This window comes from Desmodus rotundus, chromosome 5, assembly GCF_022682495.2.
Source record: "Desmodus rotundus isolate HL8 chromosome 5, HLdesRot8A.1, whole genome shotgun sequence".
Taxonomy (NCBI): domain Eukaryota; kingdom Metazoa; phylum Chordata; class Mammalia; order Chiroptera; family Phyllostomidae; genus Desmodus; species Desmodus rotundus.
Genome location: NC_071391.1, coordinates 36,206,101 through 36,220,234, shown reverse-complemented (window position 1 = coordinate 36,220,234; position 14,134 = coordinate 36,206,101). Strand labels below are relative to the sequence as shown.

The following is a 14,134-nucleotide window of genomic DNA, read 5'->3' as shown; positions in this document are numbered from 1 at the left end:
ATTGGTGAAGGCTTTTTAGAGGAACTTCATTTAGTTGGTGGCTAACACAATGAGTCTACTCTAGACCCTGACAAATGTGGAGACGTTTGGGGGTTGGGGAAAGGCAAAAGAAGAGGTTCTGATAGGACCAAAGCTTGTGGAAAGAAGCTGATATTTTCTGAAAAGCAAACCACTTTGGAAGCATTCCCTGAATGGGAGGAAACAACCCCTTCTGTTCAATACTTAATTACCATCTGGCATCTGAGGTTGTGGATAAACAACTGTATTTACCTGAGGAGGCTTTATGGTTTGGAAAACATTCTTCTTGGTTTCAGTTCTGGGCCAACAGTCTTAGTCTTATCGCCCACTGGGATCTTTGCCCACTTGGAGAAGCACAGGCTTTGGATTCAGACAGGCCTGAGGCAGAATCCAGACCAGATTACTTTGAGCTTCATTTTCTTATCTGTGAAATGGTAATAATTATTCCTACCAAGAATTCAATGATGTGACCACATTAAGTACCTGGCCCATAGCAGGTGTTAATTAAACATTAGTTCCCTTTAGTTTTCCCCATGTAGTCACCCAGAACCCTCCCAAGACTTTTAAAGATTCAGGATCAAAGGTACCTGTGAAAGTTCTCTGTGACATCTGTAAAGAGAGTTGTTACTGGAGCCCAACTGTTCAAGTCTAGGAAAATCACATTGTTTGGAAATCCACCCTCACGCCAATAAAGCTGCAGAAGGAAATCTAAGTACTCTTCAAGAAAATATGAAGCAAAAGTACTATTTACATTTACCAAATGTGTGTGTGTGTTGGTTGGAGTGGGGTGTTTAGTTGTTGGGGGCTGGTTGGTCCAGTGTATGTGGTTCTATGGGACTAAGCCTGGCTACCTAACATAAGGGGGAATGACACTTTTAGGAGGGACTGTGGTATAAGGAAAAGAGCACAGGCATTAGAGCCGCCTAGGACTGAGGTTAACTCCTGGCTCTGCCACTATGGGACTTGGACAGGTTATTGAACCCGTCTGCATCACAATAGTTTCTTTAAGGCTAGGCTGAATAATGTTTGAGGGAGTGAAAATAACATATGTAAAGTCCTTGACCAACAGATAATTGCTCAAAAATTCTAGCTATTATTATTATCAAAGCTATTAATAACTATCTAGGAATACAAAGTCCAAAGTCAGAAGGACATCCAGGAAGTTGTCTAATTAAGGGAGCTGGAGCAGACAGTGCAGTCAAGAATAGAGCCAGGAATCTCGCAACCAAAGGGAGGGGGCAAGTACACACCCTGTTCTTCAGTGCACACCTAGTATGCACCAGGCACTGTGCTAAGTGCTGAAGAAACAATGAGGGAAAAACACCAGGAGATAGTACAGTCTTCATGTAGCTTATGGATTGTTAGAGAAGTAGATATTAATCAAGGAATCAAACAAATGCATATAAAATTAAAAGACTGATAGAAAGTCTGAAAGGAGAGCAATGAGTCTATGAGAACATATAAGGAAGAGGAGTTGCCAGAATGAAAGAAGACAGGGAAGGCTTTTCAGAGAAAAGTGAGCCGAGATGGAAGAAAGCAATGAAGGAAGGGAGGAAGGGAAGAAGGGAGGGGGAGGAAGGGAAACAAGAAGGAAATAGGAATTGACTAAGCTTTGGCAGAAGAAAACAAGACCAGCATAGCCAGGTGCGGAAAACGAGGGAGGCGGCACAATGAGTCTGAGAGGGAGGAAGGCAGGGACTCAGCTCTGGTTAGGATTCAGTCTTGATTCTGGAAACAATAAAAAGATGTGGAATTGTTCTAAAAAGGGAGATATTATAATTACATTTGTGTCTTTAAAACTCACTCTGGCTTGCAGTATAGAAAACAAACCAAAGAAAGGCAAGAGAGTTAAGTACAAAGACTAGTCAGGATAATTTCACATTGTTTTAGATTAAAAATGATGTAGCTTAGTCTAGGGTAACAGTAGGGATGGTAGTAGGAATTCAAGAGATATTTGGAAAGTAAAATGGATAGCATTTGGCTACAAAGCATGAGAGAGAGGGACGAGCCAAGGATGACTCCAACATTTCTGACTTGTACAATTGGAATAGGACCAGGTTAGAGGGAAGACAACTAAATTGGATTTGAGGTGTTTTTGATCCATGGAGGAAAATCGAGTAGAATATAGAAGGTTAGTGATCCATGCCTGGAGCTCAGAGAAACCACCAAGACCAGAAATACAATGTAAATTTGTGAATTATCTACACAGAGGTAGTAATTAAAACATGAGCTGAATGAGATCACCTACAGAGAGATAATAAAGTCAGAACAAGAGAGGGCTTAGGACTGAGACTTGAGAAATTTCCAATTAAAAAGCCAGTAGAGCCCTGGCAGGTGGCTCAGCTGATTGGAGCATCATTCTGTATACTAAAAAAAAAAAAATTGTGAGTTCAATCCCCCATCAGGGCACATACATAGGTTGCAGGTTCAATCCCTGGTTGGGGTTCATGCAGGAGGCAACTGGACAACTGATCAATGTTGCTCTGTCATGTCAATGTTTCTCTCTGTCTCCCCACCCACTTCCTCTCTCTCTAAAATCAATAACCATGTCCTTGGGTGTGGATTACAAAAAAACAAAAAAACAGTAGAGTAGGATGAGCAGCCAAAGAAAGCTGAGAAACAGAGGACAGGAAAGTTGAAGTGGGAGAGGTGGGCAGTGAGGAGCTATGGCACAGAAACCAAGGGAGGAGAGTCTTTGGAGAAGGATTACATAGTATCTGTTGGGTTAAGCATTGCAGAAGCCAAGGATTACCTCAGCAAAGCTGTTTTGGTAGTGTGATATGTCTCAAAACACCTGGGATTGGGTTGAGAATGAGTGGGAGGTGAAGTGAAGACAGTAAGTATAGCCAACTCCTTCAAATAATTTCATTGTGGTGGAGAAAAGAGAGATACCACCATAACCAGAAGGGGGTGAGGGTTGACTGTGTCTCTTAATTTTTAAATGGAGAAACTCAAATGTGCTTCAAAGGTTAACGGGAATGATTCAGTTGGGGGCAAAACTTGAATCTGGAGGAGAGAAAAGGGGAAATTGTTAGAGTCAGGAAGAAGGGATGGCACCAAAGCAGAGATGTAAGCCAAGTAAGGCTCCTGTGTTATAACAGAAATGAGGGAGGTCAGGGTAGCTGCAGATGGGAAAATAAGAGCCTCTATATCTGAAAACCTCTGTTTTTCTTTTCTTTTTCTGTAAGGTAACAGGCAAAGTAATACAATAAGAGGTTTGGGGAGATTTGGGAAGATTTGAAATCATCATTGTCAAGAGTGGGAAAATAACAGTTAGCCAGATACATACAGCACCATAGCAGGGCACATTTGAGGCTAGGACTCTCTTAATATAGGAGACAATCAGCCTTATCACAGGGTTTGTCCAGAAGCACCGTGCTGCACAGGTGTGAGAAGTCCATCTAGGTTTGGGATTTTGGCACATCAGGGAGATAAAATGACAGAGAGGTAATGGAGCTTTTAGATGTAAGGGTGTCCAACCCCGCGGCCGACAGACTGCATGTGGCCCAGAATGCCTATGAATGTGGCCCAACACAAAATCATAAATTTACTTAAAACCCTTTTTTTTTTTTTTTTTGCTCATCAGTTTTCACTAGTATTTGTGTATTCAATGTGTGGCCCAAGACAACTCTTCTCCTTCCAGTGGGGCCCAGAGACGCCAAAAGGTTGGACACCCCTGTTAGAATATTTATACCACAGATGAAAAATGAAGATCCATAAAGAGATAATATGATGTTGATAAAGAAAAGAAAGGAAGAGGGCCTTGCCCTTCCAAATATTAACGACCAGAAACAGCATGAGTTTTTAGGAACCTGGTATGTGATTACATTGAACATACATCCCATTTGCCTGGGAAAGTTTCAGTTTTGCCTGTTGTCCCAGAACAATTATTAATAATGGCCTTTTCCAACCTTGTTTGACAATAAATCACATCATCACTCCATATATAGGCAACCATTCCACATGGTGTGGGGAATGTGGCCCAGCCCCCACTCGGAAAGGCCAGTGGGGAGCGAGGTCTGGCACACAAGACCCACGCTCATGGAGAGGTTCTCCCATGGAGAATCAGGCCTGCATTGTACCTAGGCTGCTATGAAACTTGCTTTTGCTAAAACTCCCTCACCCTGGACTGAGGCAGCAAATGTTTACTGCATACCTCTAAAGTAACTTCCTAAAATCTGTGCTAAACCTCCCAAGTATGGAGTGTAACCAGTTCAACCACTTTTCCCCTTGATCGGTAGCACGCTTCACTTCGAAATAATTAGCAACATTCTTTCCTTTGTTATCTGTAAAAGGTAATCACCTACAGTGAACCTGTGCATAGTAAATGAGGACCATCCTCCATGTAATGTACCCAGAACAGCAATAAAAGCCTGTCAAGGCAAGGGTTGGGGAACTCCGAGGTGCCCTCCCCTTGAGAGAGTGGCCATGCCATCCCTTTTTCTCCATGGGACTTCTGTAGTCCCTGTGAATTTGTTTATTGCAGCCACAACACATGGACCCCATGGGCCAGGGTCTACATCATCCATATATGAGAGAGGGAGCACCACAAAAGAGTGAGGGAAAGACGGATTAAGTAGTAATAAAAGTAGCTCACAGTATGGGGTGCTGATGTCCCATCCCACGTGTAAGGAGCTTGAGGTTGCCCCTCCACTCTAACAACAAGTATAAATACAAATAGACTGGGAAATAAATCAACAACTCTTCTGATATCCATCACAGGGCAAACCACAGCCCTCAAAATCAGAGAGATGGACAGGAGGACACAGGAAATCACAGCCTACCAGAACAGAACCTCCACATGCCAGGGTAGGAAGGAACACCTGAACTGTGGCTGATAGATTGCTAAAGGCTCAGTGTTGACAACTGGAGAGCTAAAAACTGCAGGGGCCCCCATTTGGTGAACTGGGGAGGGGAGCGGAACTTTTGTGAGCAGAACTTTTTAGGTCTGTCCTCACAGTGAATATCAGAGAAAAATTCCCTTGTATACACTTCTGGCAGGGGGAGGAGAAAATGAACCATTTTTAATGTGCTAGAGCATTCTGTTCTTAACAAGGCCTGCCCTCAGGACAAACTGTTTTACCGGAGCCTAATCTACGGGAAGGGGGGGGCACACAACCCCAGCCCCCTCCAGCCATCCTGTCTAATCTAAGGAGGGGAAAAATCTAAGAGCACAGGTGAAGTTCACAATCCTGGAGCACACGTCACTAAAAGACAGGGACCTAACAACAGGACAATAGAAGGGTCCCCCCAAAACACACACCTCACCACCACATTACTAAATGCCTGTTGACCTCAGTTCTTTTAGCCAGTACATCATGTCCACATGTCAACAAAAAGTTAAAAGCCTGCTACATGGGACAAAACACAATTTGAAGAGACAGAGAAAGCATCAGTACCGGACACGGCAGGGAAGTTGGAGTTATCAGACTAGGAATTTAAAACAGCCATGATTAATATGCTAAGGGATCTAGTGGAAACAGTAGGCAGCATGCAAGAACAGATGGGTGATGTAAGCAGAGAGATGGAAACCCTAAGAAAAAAACAAAAAGCAATGCTAGAGATAAAAAACCTTGTAACAGAAATGAAGAATGTCTTTGATGGGCTTATTAGTAGACTGGACACAGCTGAGGAATCTCTGAGCTTGAGGATATAGTGAAACCTCTAAGACTAAAAGCAAAGAGAACAAAGACTGAAAAAAAAAAAGCAGAGCAAAATATTGAAGGGCTGTGGGACAGCCACAAAAGGTATAACATATGCATAATGTGAATCCCAGGAAAGAGAGAGAGAATAAAAACAGAAGAAATATTTGAAACAATAACAACAGAATTTTCTCAACATCAGACACCAAACCTGGATCCAGGAAGCCCAGAGAATACCAAGAAATGTAAGTGTCAAAAATACTACATCTAAGCATGTCATTTTTAAACTACAGAAAATCAGAGATAAGAAAAGTCCTGAAAGAAGCCAGAGGGGGGGGAAACACCTTATTTTAGAGGACAAAATAAAAATTATATCCTTTTCTTCAAAAATCATACAAACAAAAAAGAGTGGAGTGAATAATTTAAAGTGCTGAGAGAAAGGAACCATCAACTTAGAATTCTGTACCTGAAAAACTATTATTCAAAAGTAAGAAAAAATAAAGACTTACCCAGACAAGGAAAAAATGAGGGACTCTGTTGCCAGTAGACCTGCCTTGTAAGAAATGTTTAAATTTCTTTAGTGAGAAGGAAAATAATATAGGTCAGAAACTCGGATCTTCAGAAAAAAAGGAAATGCATCAAAGAAGGAATAAGTGAAGGTAAAGTGAAAATTTTAATCTTTTCTTTTTCTTAGTTGATTGGACAGATAACAGTTTGCTCAAAATAACAACAATGTATTCAGTTTTGTATACTTATAGCTATAAATATTCTCATTTATGCTTATGTATAAGTGAAATAAATGACAATAATACAATGAACAGGTTGGAAGAATTAACAACATTTTCATATCATAAGGTACTTGCACTATCTGTGAAGCAATAGAGTATCATTTGAAAGTAGACTTGGGTTAGTTGTAAATATATATTGTAAGGCAAATTCTAGGACAACCACTAAAAAAAGAAAAAAATATATTACTGATATGCTACGAAGGAGAGAAATAGAATCATATGAAATGCTCAGTTAAAACCCCAGAAGGCATTCTCGAGGTCAAGATGGAGGCGTAAGTAAACATGCCTCACCTCTGCACACATCTATAGCAAAATATGCAACTACACTACAAAACAAATACCATCCAGAACTGTCAGATAATCGAGCTGTGTGGAAGTCAGACAACCAAGGATGTAAAGAAGTCACATTCATCCAGACAAGTAGGAAGGGCAGAGACATGGAGAGGTGCAGAGAGGAGTGGAGACTTGGAGTGGGTCAGAGAGGCGCAGAGACAAAACCGCTGATCCCACATCCAAGAGTGGTGGATAAAAAACAGGAGGGATACCTCAGGGGTAAGGGATCCCAGCCCCAGGCCAGACCAACCAGCCCAGAGTCCAGCTCCAGGAAGATGAGTCCCCATAAATGGGGCTGTAAAAACCAGTGGTGGTTGGTGTGGTGGAAGAAACTGAATCCTCTCTAAAGGGCTCACAATGGTCTTAGGACTCATGCAAACCCACCTCCTCAGGGATTCAACACTAGGGCAACAGCTGGAAGGGCACCAGGGGCATATGGGGAGAAAATGAAGTATGAGTGGGGAGACAGCCTCCTCCCAGGCAAAACTCCAGAGGCCAGGCAGCAGCATTGTTCCCTCTTCAAGCCCTCCCCCACAGAGAGCAACAGAGCGCTGACCCCGGTTGGCCCGCCCTGGCAATTACCTAAGGCTCCACCCCATATAACTGAACAGGTGTTCTAAGACAGGGAGTCAAAGTAGCTCTACCTAATACACAGAAACAAACATAGGGAGGCTGCCAAAACGAGGAGACAAAGAAATTTGGCCCAGGTGAACGAACAGAACAAAACTCCAGAAAAAGAACTAAATGAAATGGAGATAAGCAACCTATCAGATGCAGAGTTCAACACACTGGTTATCAGGATGCTTCAGGAACTCACTGAATACTTCAACAGCATAAAAAAGACTCAGGAAGAAATGAAGGTTACACTAAGTGAAATAAAGAAAATCTACAGGGAATCAATGGAGAGGATTAAGCCAAGAATCATATCAACGGTTTGGAACACAAGGAAGGAAAAACCATTCAATCAGAACAGCAAGAAGACATAGAATTTTAAAAAATGAGTATAGGCTTAGGAACCTCTGGGACATTTTTAAATGTACCAACATCTGAATCATAAGGGTGCCAGAAAAAGAAGAAGAACAAGAAATTGAAAACTTATTTGAAAAAACAAGGAAAGAAGGCTTACCTAATTTGGTAAAGGAAAGAGACATACAAGTCCAGGAAGCATAGGAAGTCCCAAACAAGATAGACCCACAGAGAACCACACCAAGACACATCATAATTAAAATGCAAAAGGATAAAGATAAAGAGAATCTTAAAAGCAGCAAGAGAAAAGGAGAGAGTTACCTATAAAGGAGTTCCCATAAGACTGTCAGCTGATTTCTCAAAAGAAACTTTGCAGGCTAGAAGAGACTGGCAAGAAGTATTCAAAGTGATGAAAAGCAAGGACCTACAACCTAAATTACTCAATCCAGCAAAGTTATCATTTAGAATGGAAGGGCTAATAAAGTGCTTTCCAGATAAGGGATAGCTAAACGAGTTCCTCATCACCAAAACATTATTATATGAAATGTTAAAGGGAGTTATTTAAGAAAAAGAAGATCAAAATGATGAAGATTAAAATGGCAATAAATTTACAACTATCAATAATTGAATCCAAATAACAAACTAAGCAAATGAGCAGAACAGGAATGGGATCATAGATATGGAGATCATTTGGAGGGTTATTGGCTGGGAGGGGGAAAGGGGAAATGAAGGGAAAGATGCAGAGATTAAGAAGCACAAATTGGTAGGTACAGAACAGACAGGGGGATGTTAAGAACAGTATAGGTAATGGAATAGCCAAAAAACTTATTTGCATGACCCATGGACATGAACTAAGGGGAAGATTGCTGGAGGGAAGGGGGTACCAGATAGAAAGGGACCAAGGGGAAAACATTGGGACATCTGTAATAGCATAATCAATAAAATATATATTTTTTAAAAAACACGGAAGGCAGAAAATGTTGGAAGACAAAAATAGGAACAAAGAACAAGGGCAACTAATAGAAAATAGTAGCAAATAAGGCAAGTATTAATCCAATTATAATCAAGAATCATCTTAAATGTCAATGGTCTAAATACAGCAATTAAAAGTCAGGTTTTCAGACTGAATTAAAAAACAAGACCTAACTATGTGTCGTTTATAAGAAACTCACATTGAATATAAAGACATATATAGCTTAAAAGTAGAATGATGGAGAAAGATATACGATGCTAACACTAATCAAAAGAAAACAGGAATAGCTGTATTAATTTCAGACATAGCAGACTTTAGAGCAAGGGAATTTAGCAGGGATAAAGAGGAGCCTTACGTAATGATAAAGGGCTCAATAGTTGAAGAAGACATAACAATCCTTAATGTGTATGTGCTGAACAACAGGTTGTCAAAATACAAGAGGTAAAAACTAACAGAAATGCAAGGACAACTAGATGAATCCACTTTTATAGCTGGAGACTTCAACACCTCCTATTATAAATGGACAGATCCAGCTGGCAGCACATCAGGAAGGACATACTTGAACTCAACCATGCTGGATGTAGTTGACATCTATAGACTACTCCATCCAACAACAGTGGATTATGCATCCTTCTTAAGCTCACATGGAACATTCACCAACATAGACCACATTCTAGTTCATGAAACAAATCTCAAGTTGAAAAGCATAGAATACATGCAGTAACTGCTCTCAGACCACCATGAAATTAAACTAGAAATCAATAACAGAAAGATAGCTAGAAAATCTTCAAATACATACTTGGAGATTAAGCAACATACTTCTATCACATGTGTCAATGAAGAAACTTCAAGCTAAATTAAAAAACATACTGAACTAAATGAAATTGAAAATACAGCTTATCAAAATTTGTGGGATGCCACAAAACCAGTTTTTAGAGGAAAATTTATATCATTGAAGGTACATATCAGAATAGAAGAAATATCTAAAATTAATAATCTAAGTTTCCTTCCACTTTAGGAAACTAGAGAAAGAAAATCAAATTACATTCAAAGTAAGCAGAAGAAAAGAAATAATAACAATTAGAGCAGAAATCAATGAAATTGAAAACAAGATATCAACTAGAGAAAATCAACAAAACCAAAAGCTGGGTCTTTAAAAAGATAAGTAAAACCCATAAGTCTCTAGTCAAACTAAGAAAAAAACAGAGAAGAAATATATTACTAACATCAGAAAAGAAGGAAAAGACATCACCCCAAAGTCTCTGGACATTAAAAAATAAAAGAGTATTACGAACAACTCTAAGCCCACATATTTGATAATGAAATCAAATGAAATTGATTAATTTCATGAAACTAAATGAAATTGTTAAATCCCTTGAAAAACACAATCCGCCAAAACTCACACAAGATGAAATAAACAATCTAAATAAGCCTATATTTAATAAAGAAATTGAATCAATAATTAATAACCTTACAAAACAGAAAGCACCAGGATTCCCTAGTGAATTTTATCAAACGTTTAAGGAAGAAATTATACCAATTATCTACTTTCTAACTCATTTTATGAAGCCAGCATCATCCTAATACTACAACCAAACAAATGCTTTGCAAGAAAACCACAGACCCATATCTCTCATGGACATAGATGCAAAAATTCTCAAGGAAATACTAGCTAATTGAATCCAACAATACATAAGAAGAATAGTACACCCAACCAAGTGGGATTTATCCTATTATGCAAAGCTGTTTCAACATTTAAAAGCCAATAAATGTAATAATCTACCACATCAATGTTCTAAAGAAGAAAAATCACATCATCATATCAATAGATGCAGAAAGAGCATTTAACAAAATCCAATATACATTCATGTTAAAAACTCTCAGGAATAGAGAGGAATGTCCTCAACTTGATAGAGAACATTTACCAAAAAATAACCTATAGTTATTTCATACTTACTAGTAAGAAACTTGAAGCTTTCCTGTTAAAATCAACATCATACAGGAAGTCCTACCTAATCCAATAAGGCAAAAGAAAATAAAAGGTATATAGGTTGGGAAGGAAGAAATGAAACTGTCTTTGTTCATAAACAATATGAAATATATAGAGAAATCTGGAAAAAATGGCAAAAAATTAAAAAAAAACCCTCCTGGAACTAATAAGTGATACTATTAAAAGGTGAGTGGTTGCCAAGTTTGGGGGTGGGACACAGATAGAGGGGAATTGGTAGAGCCCAGAGGAGATTTAAGGCAGTGATGTTCACTACAATACTACAAAGTACGATGCTGTAATGATAGATCCATGTCATTATACATCTGTCAAAACCATTAGAATGTACTACACCTAGAGTGAAGCCTAACATAAACTATGGTCTTTGAGTGTCAAGAACGTGTCAATGTAGGTTCACCTGTTGTAACAAATGTACCACTCTGGTGCTAGATATTGATAATGGAGGGAGTTGTGCATGTGTGGGGACGGGAAGTATGTGGGAACTCTAATTTCTGCTCATATTTGCTGTAAACTTAAAACTGCTCTTTAAAAAAGTTTATTAATTTTTTCAAGTAGCTTCCAGTATGGAGAAAATAGAGTTGGACCCCTACTGCATCACATTAAAAAAATAAATTCCAAAAGGATTGAAGACTTAAATGTGAAAGGTAAAATTATAAAGCTAATGGAAAAAAAATTGGAGAATACCTTTGAGATCTCAGTTTTTAGACAAAACTTTAAAAGTGCAAGCCATAGGAGAGAAATTGGTGATTTGGCTACGTGAAAATTAATTGAGTTCCATTAAACAAAGAATTCTAAAGATAAGGTGAACCTCTGAGGAACAGGAAGATATTTGTAAATAATGAAGGACTCATATCTAGAAAGTCCTACAAATTAGCAAGAAAAAGGCAGGAAAATCCACTGATAAAGGTTCTAAGTAGGCAGTTCACAGAAGGACAAACCTGATAAATTTGTGAAGAGATACTCAAATTTGCTAGTATTAAAACAAGATACTAATCTACATGTCTCAATTTGGAAACTATTAGGAAGTCCAACAATCACAGTACTGGTGAGGATGTGGGGAAATGGAAACACTCGTACAAAGCTAATAGAATAAAAGCGGGCATCGCCATTCTGCCGAACAATCTGGCAGTAATTAGTGAAGTTAATATGATTATACCCACCACCTAACAACCCAGCAATCCCACTACGTGGTTTATATTGCCGAGACACCCTCGTGTGTGTTCACAAGTAGAGCGGCATGAGAATCTTGACTGCAGCAGTGATTCTGGAGGCCAAGAGCTGGCAGTCAGCTAAGTGCTCCTCACTGGACAGTGGGTAGATAGCATGTGGTCTATGCATGCAGTGCATACTAGGCAACGGAATCAATTAATTACATTCACTCACAGTACCACCGACATATCCCAAAAGCGTAAGGTTAGGTGAAAAACACATTAAAATACAAAACAATTCTATATAACTTCAAGTAAGTAATACACACACACTCAGAAAAACATATATTAAATATTTAGGAGTAAGTGTTAAACAGAGGAGGGAAATGGGAGTAGGGTAAAGAATACAGAGATAAAATGTAATAGATGATTGCTTTTGCTTTGTCCAGTGATGAAAACACGATGAACTAATAAGTTTGTGTGACTTAATTTTTTTAACTGCTGTGCTAAAAAAGAAGGGGAATTTTTTTAAAAAAGAAAATAACTAACTAAACAAGCGAGCAAAATATAACCAGAGAACGGAAATAAGGAACAAACTGACAGTAACCAGAGGGGGAGGGAAAGGGAGATAACGAGGCAAAGAAGGGGAAGGGTGGTCAAGGAACAAGTGTAAAGGACCTATGGACAAAGCCCATGGGGAGGGGGCAAGAATTGCATGTGGGAGGTGGGCGTAGGTAGGGTGGGGGGAGCAGTGTGTCAGGGGGAATGGGGACAACTGTAATTGCACAACAATAAAAAAAGATACAATATGGGTATAATGATCTCATCAGGTTATATCTGAAGATTAAATGAGTAATTCAGATAAACAGTTTAGTGCTTGGCATGTACTAAACACTCAATAAATGTTATCCATTAATGTATTAACGGTACTCATGACATAGCTACTACCAATCAAGTGGAGTTGGCACTTAAGGCCATTTGGATTTAGATGATTCCCCCAAAGATCCATAGTCTACGGTTCTAATACAAGGATAGGCGAGTGCTGGCAGCAGACCCAGATGCAAGCGGCAGAAATGTTGAAAGCAGCCTTGGGGAATGGGAATGGCTACCAGCTTTTTTCACAGTGTCATAGGAAACCTTGATGGTTAATGTGGGAGAATGCTAACAGAATGCACAAATTAAAAAAGTAGAGATTGCACAAGTAAGCTGTGCTCTGAAACCGGGGAACTTTACGTACTTTGAGATTCTTCTCCAAAAGGGTGTTTTCTTCTAACATTTTATTTTTGAGCTATAAAACTGTAGCTGAGCTAAAAGTCTAGCTACAGTATATAGAGAGTGTTTGCTTTGGATTTTCTGTCCCCCATTCTCCTCTTCCTTCCCCGAGATGGGACAAACCTCATCTTAGTGAAATGAGCAAGATCGTCACCTAGTGGTCTGTTTCTCAAAGTGCTGACCCAAGATCCAGGTCCCAGAGAGCCCAGAACATATGCCAGACCCTTGCCCGCATGTTAATTCAAACAAGCATTGGCTGGGACTCTATCCCAAGCACTATTCTGGTGTCTGGGGATCTAGAGTTGCTAACACAAAATGACAGGTTTAAAAATAAAATTAAGAAAAGTGTCAACTCAGAAACTTAAGAGCCTTCCCAAAGTGAAGCACATTTTAATGTGTTTATGTGTGGCTGGTTTTCCATAGATCATAGATGAAGAAGAAACACAGTTTATGAGTAACTGCCCTGTCGCAGTCACGGAAAGCACCCCTCGGAGGAGGACGCGCATCCAAGTGTTCTGGATAGCACCGCCAGCGGGATCAGGCTGTGTCATTCTAAAGTAAGTGAGTGTGGAATTCTTTTTACACTTCACTCCCCTTCCCTGGGGTCCATCAAAGACTTCATGGTTTGCAGAAAGGAAGTGGCTTTGCTGGGGCATCAGGCAAGCTGCATAATTTCTCCGCCCTCAGTCGTCTCAACTCAAAAACGGGACTGTGGGCCATTATGAGTAAAGTGCTATATAAGAATCATTCGCCCGAATCTCGATTTTCCTCTAATACAGTGATTCTTCTGGCCACTCTCTATCTTCCTAGAGATAACGACATTGTGGCTAGTTAAGAGACATTACGAACCAGATGAGGATAATCTTTGACTTTTTCCATCTGGCATTTGATACCTATTATCCTTAATCTGTGCCAGGTTCACTCAAGACCTGATTGTAACCTCCACTAGCCTCCGGCTCTACTTTATGATCCTATTTTTTTCCTCC

The 14,134-nt window shown here is 39.6% G+C and overlaps 1 protein-coding gene across 1 annotated transcript in view; it reads left to right on the top strand.

The window, feature by feature from the left end:
• The window catches only part of SPON1 (spondin 1), a 259,314-nt gene that overhangs the window by 59,466 nt on the left and 185,714 nt on the right, over positions 1 to 14,134 (top strand). The window contains exon 3 of the mRNA XM_024558840.4: positions 13,572 to 13,705. Within this exon, the coding sequence (XP_024414608.1) occupies positions 13,572 to 13,705 (134 nt within the window). The remainder of the gene's footprint in view (positions 1 to 13,571; positions 13,706 to 14,134) is intronic.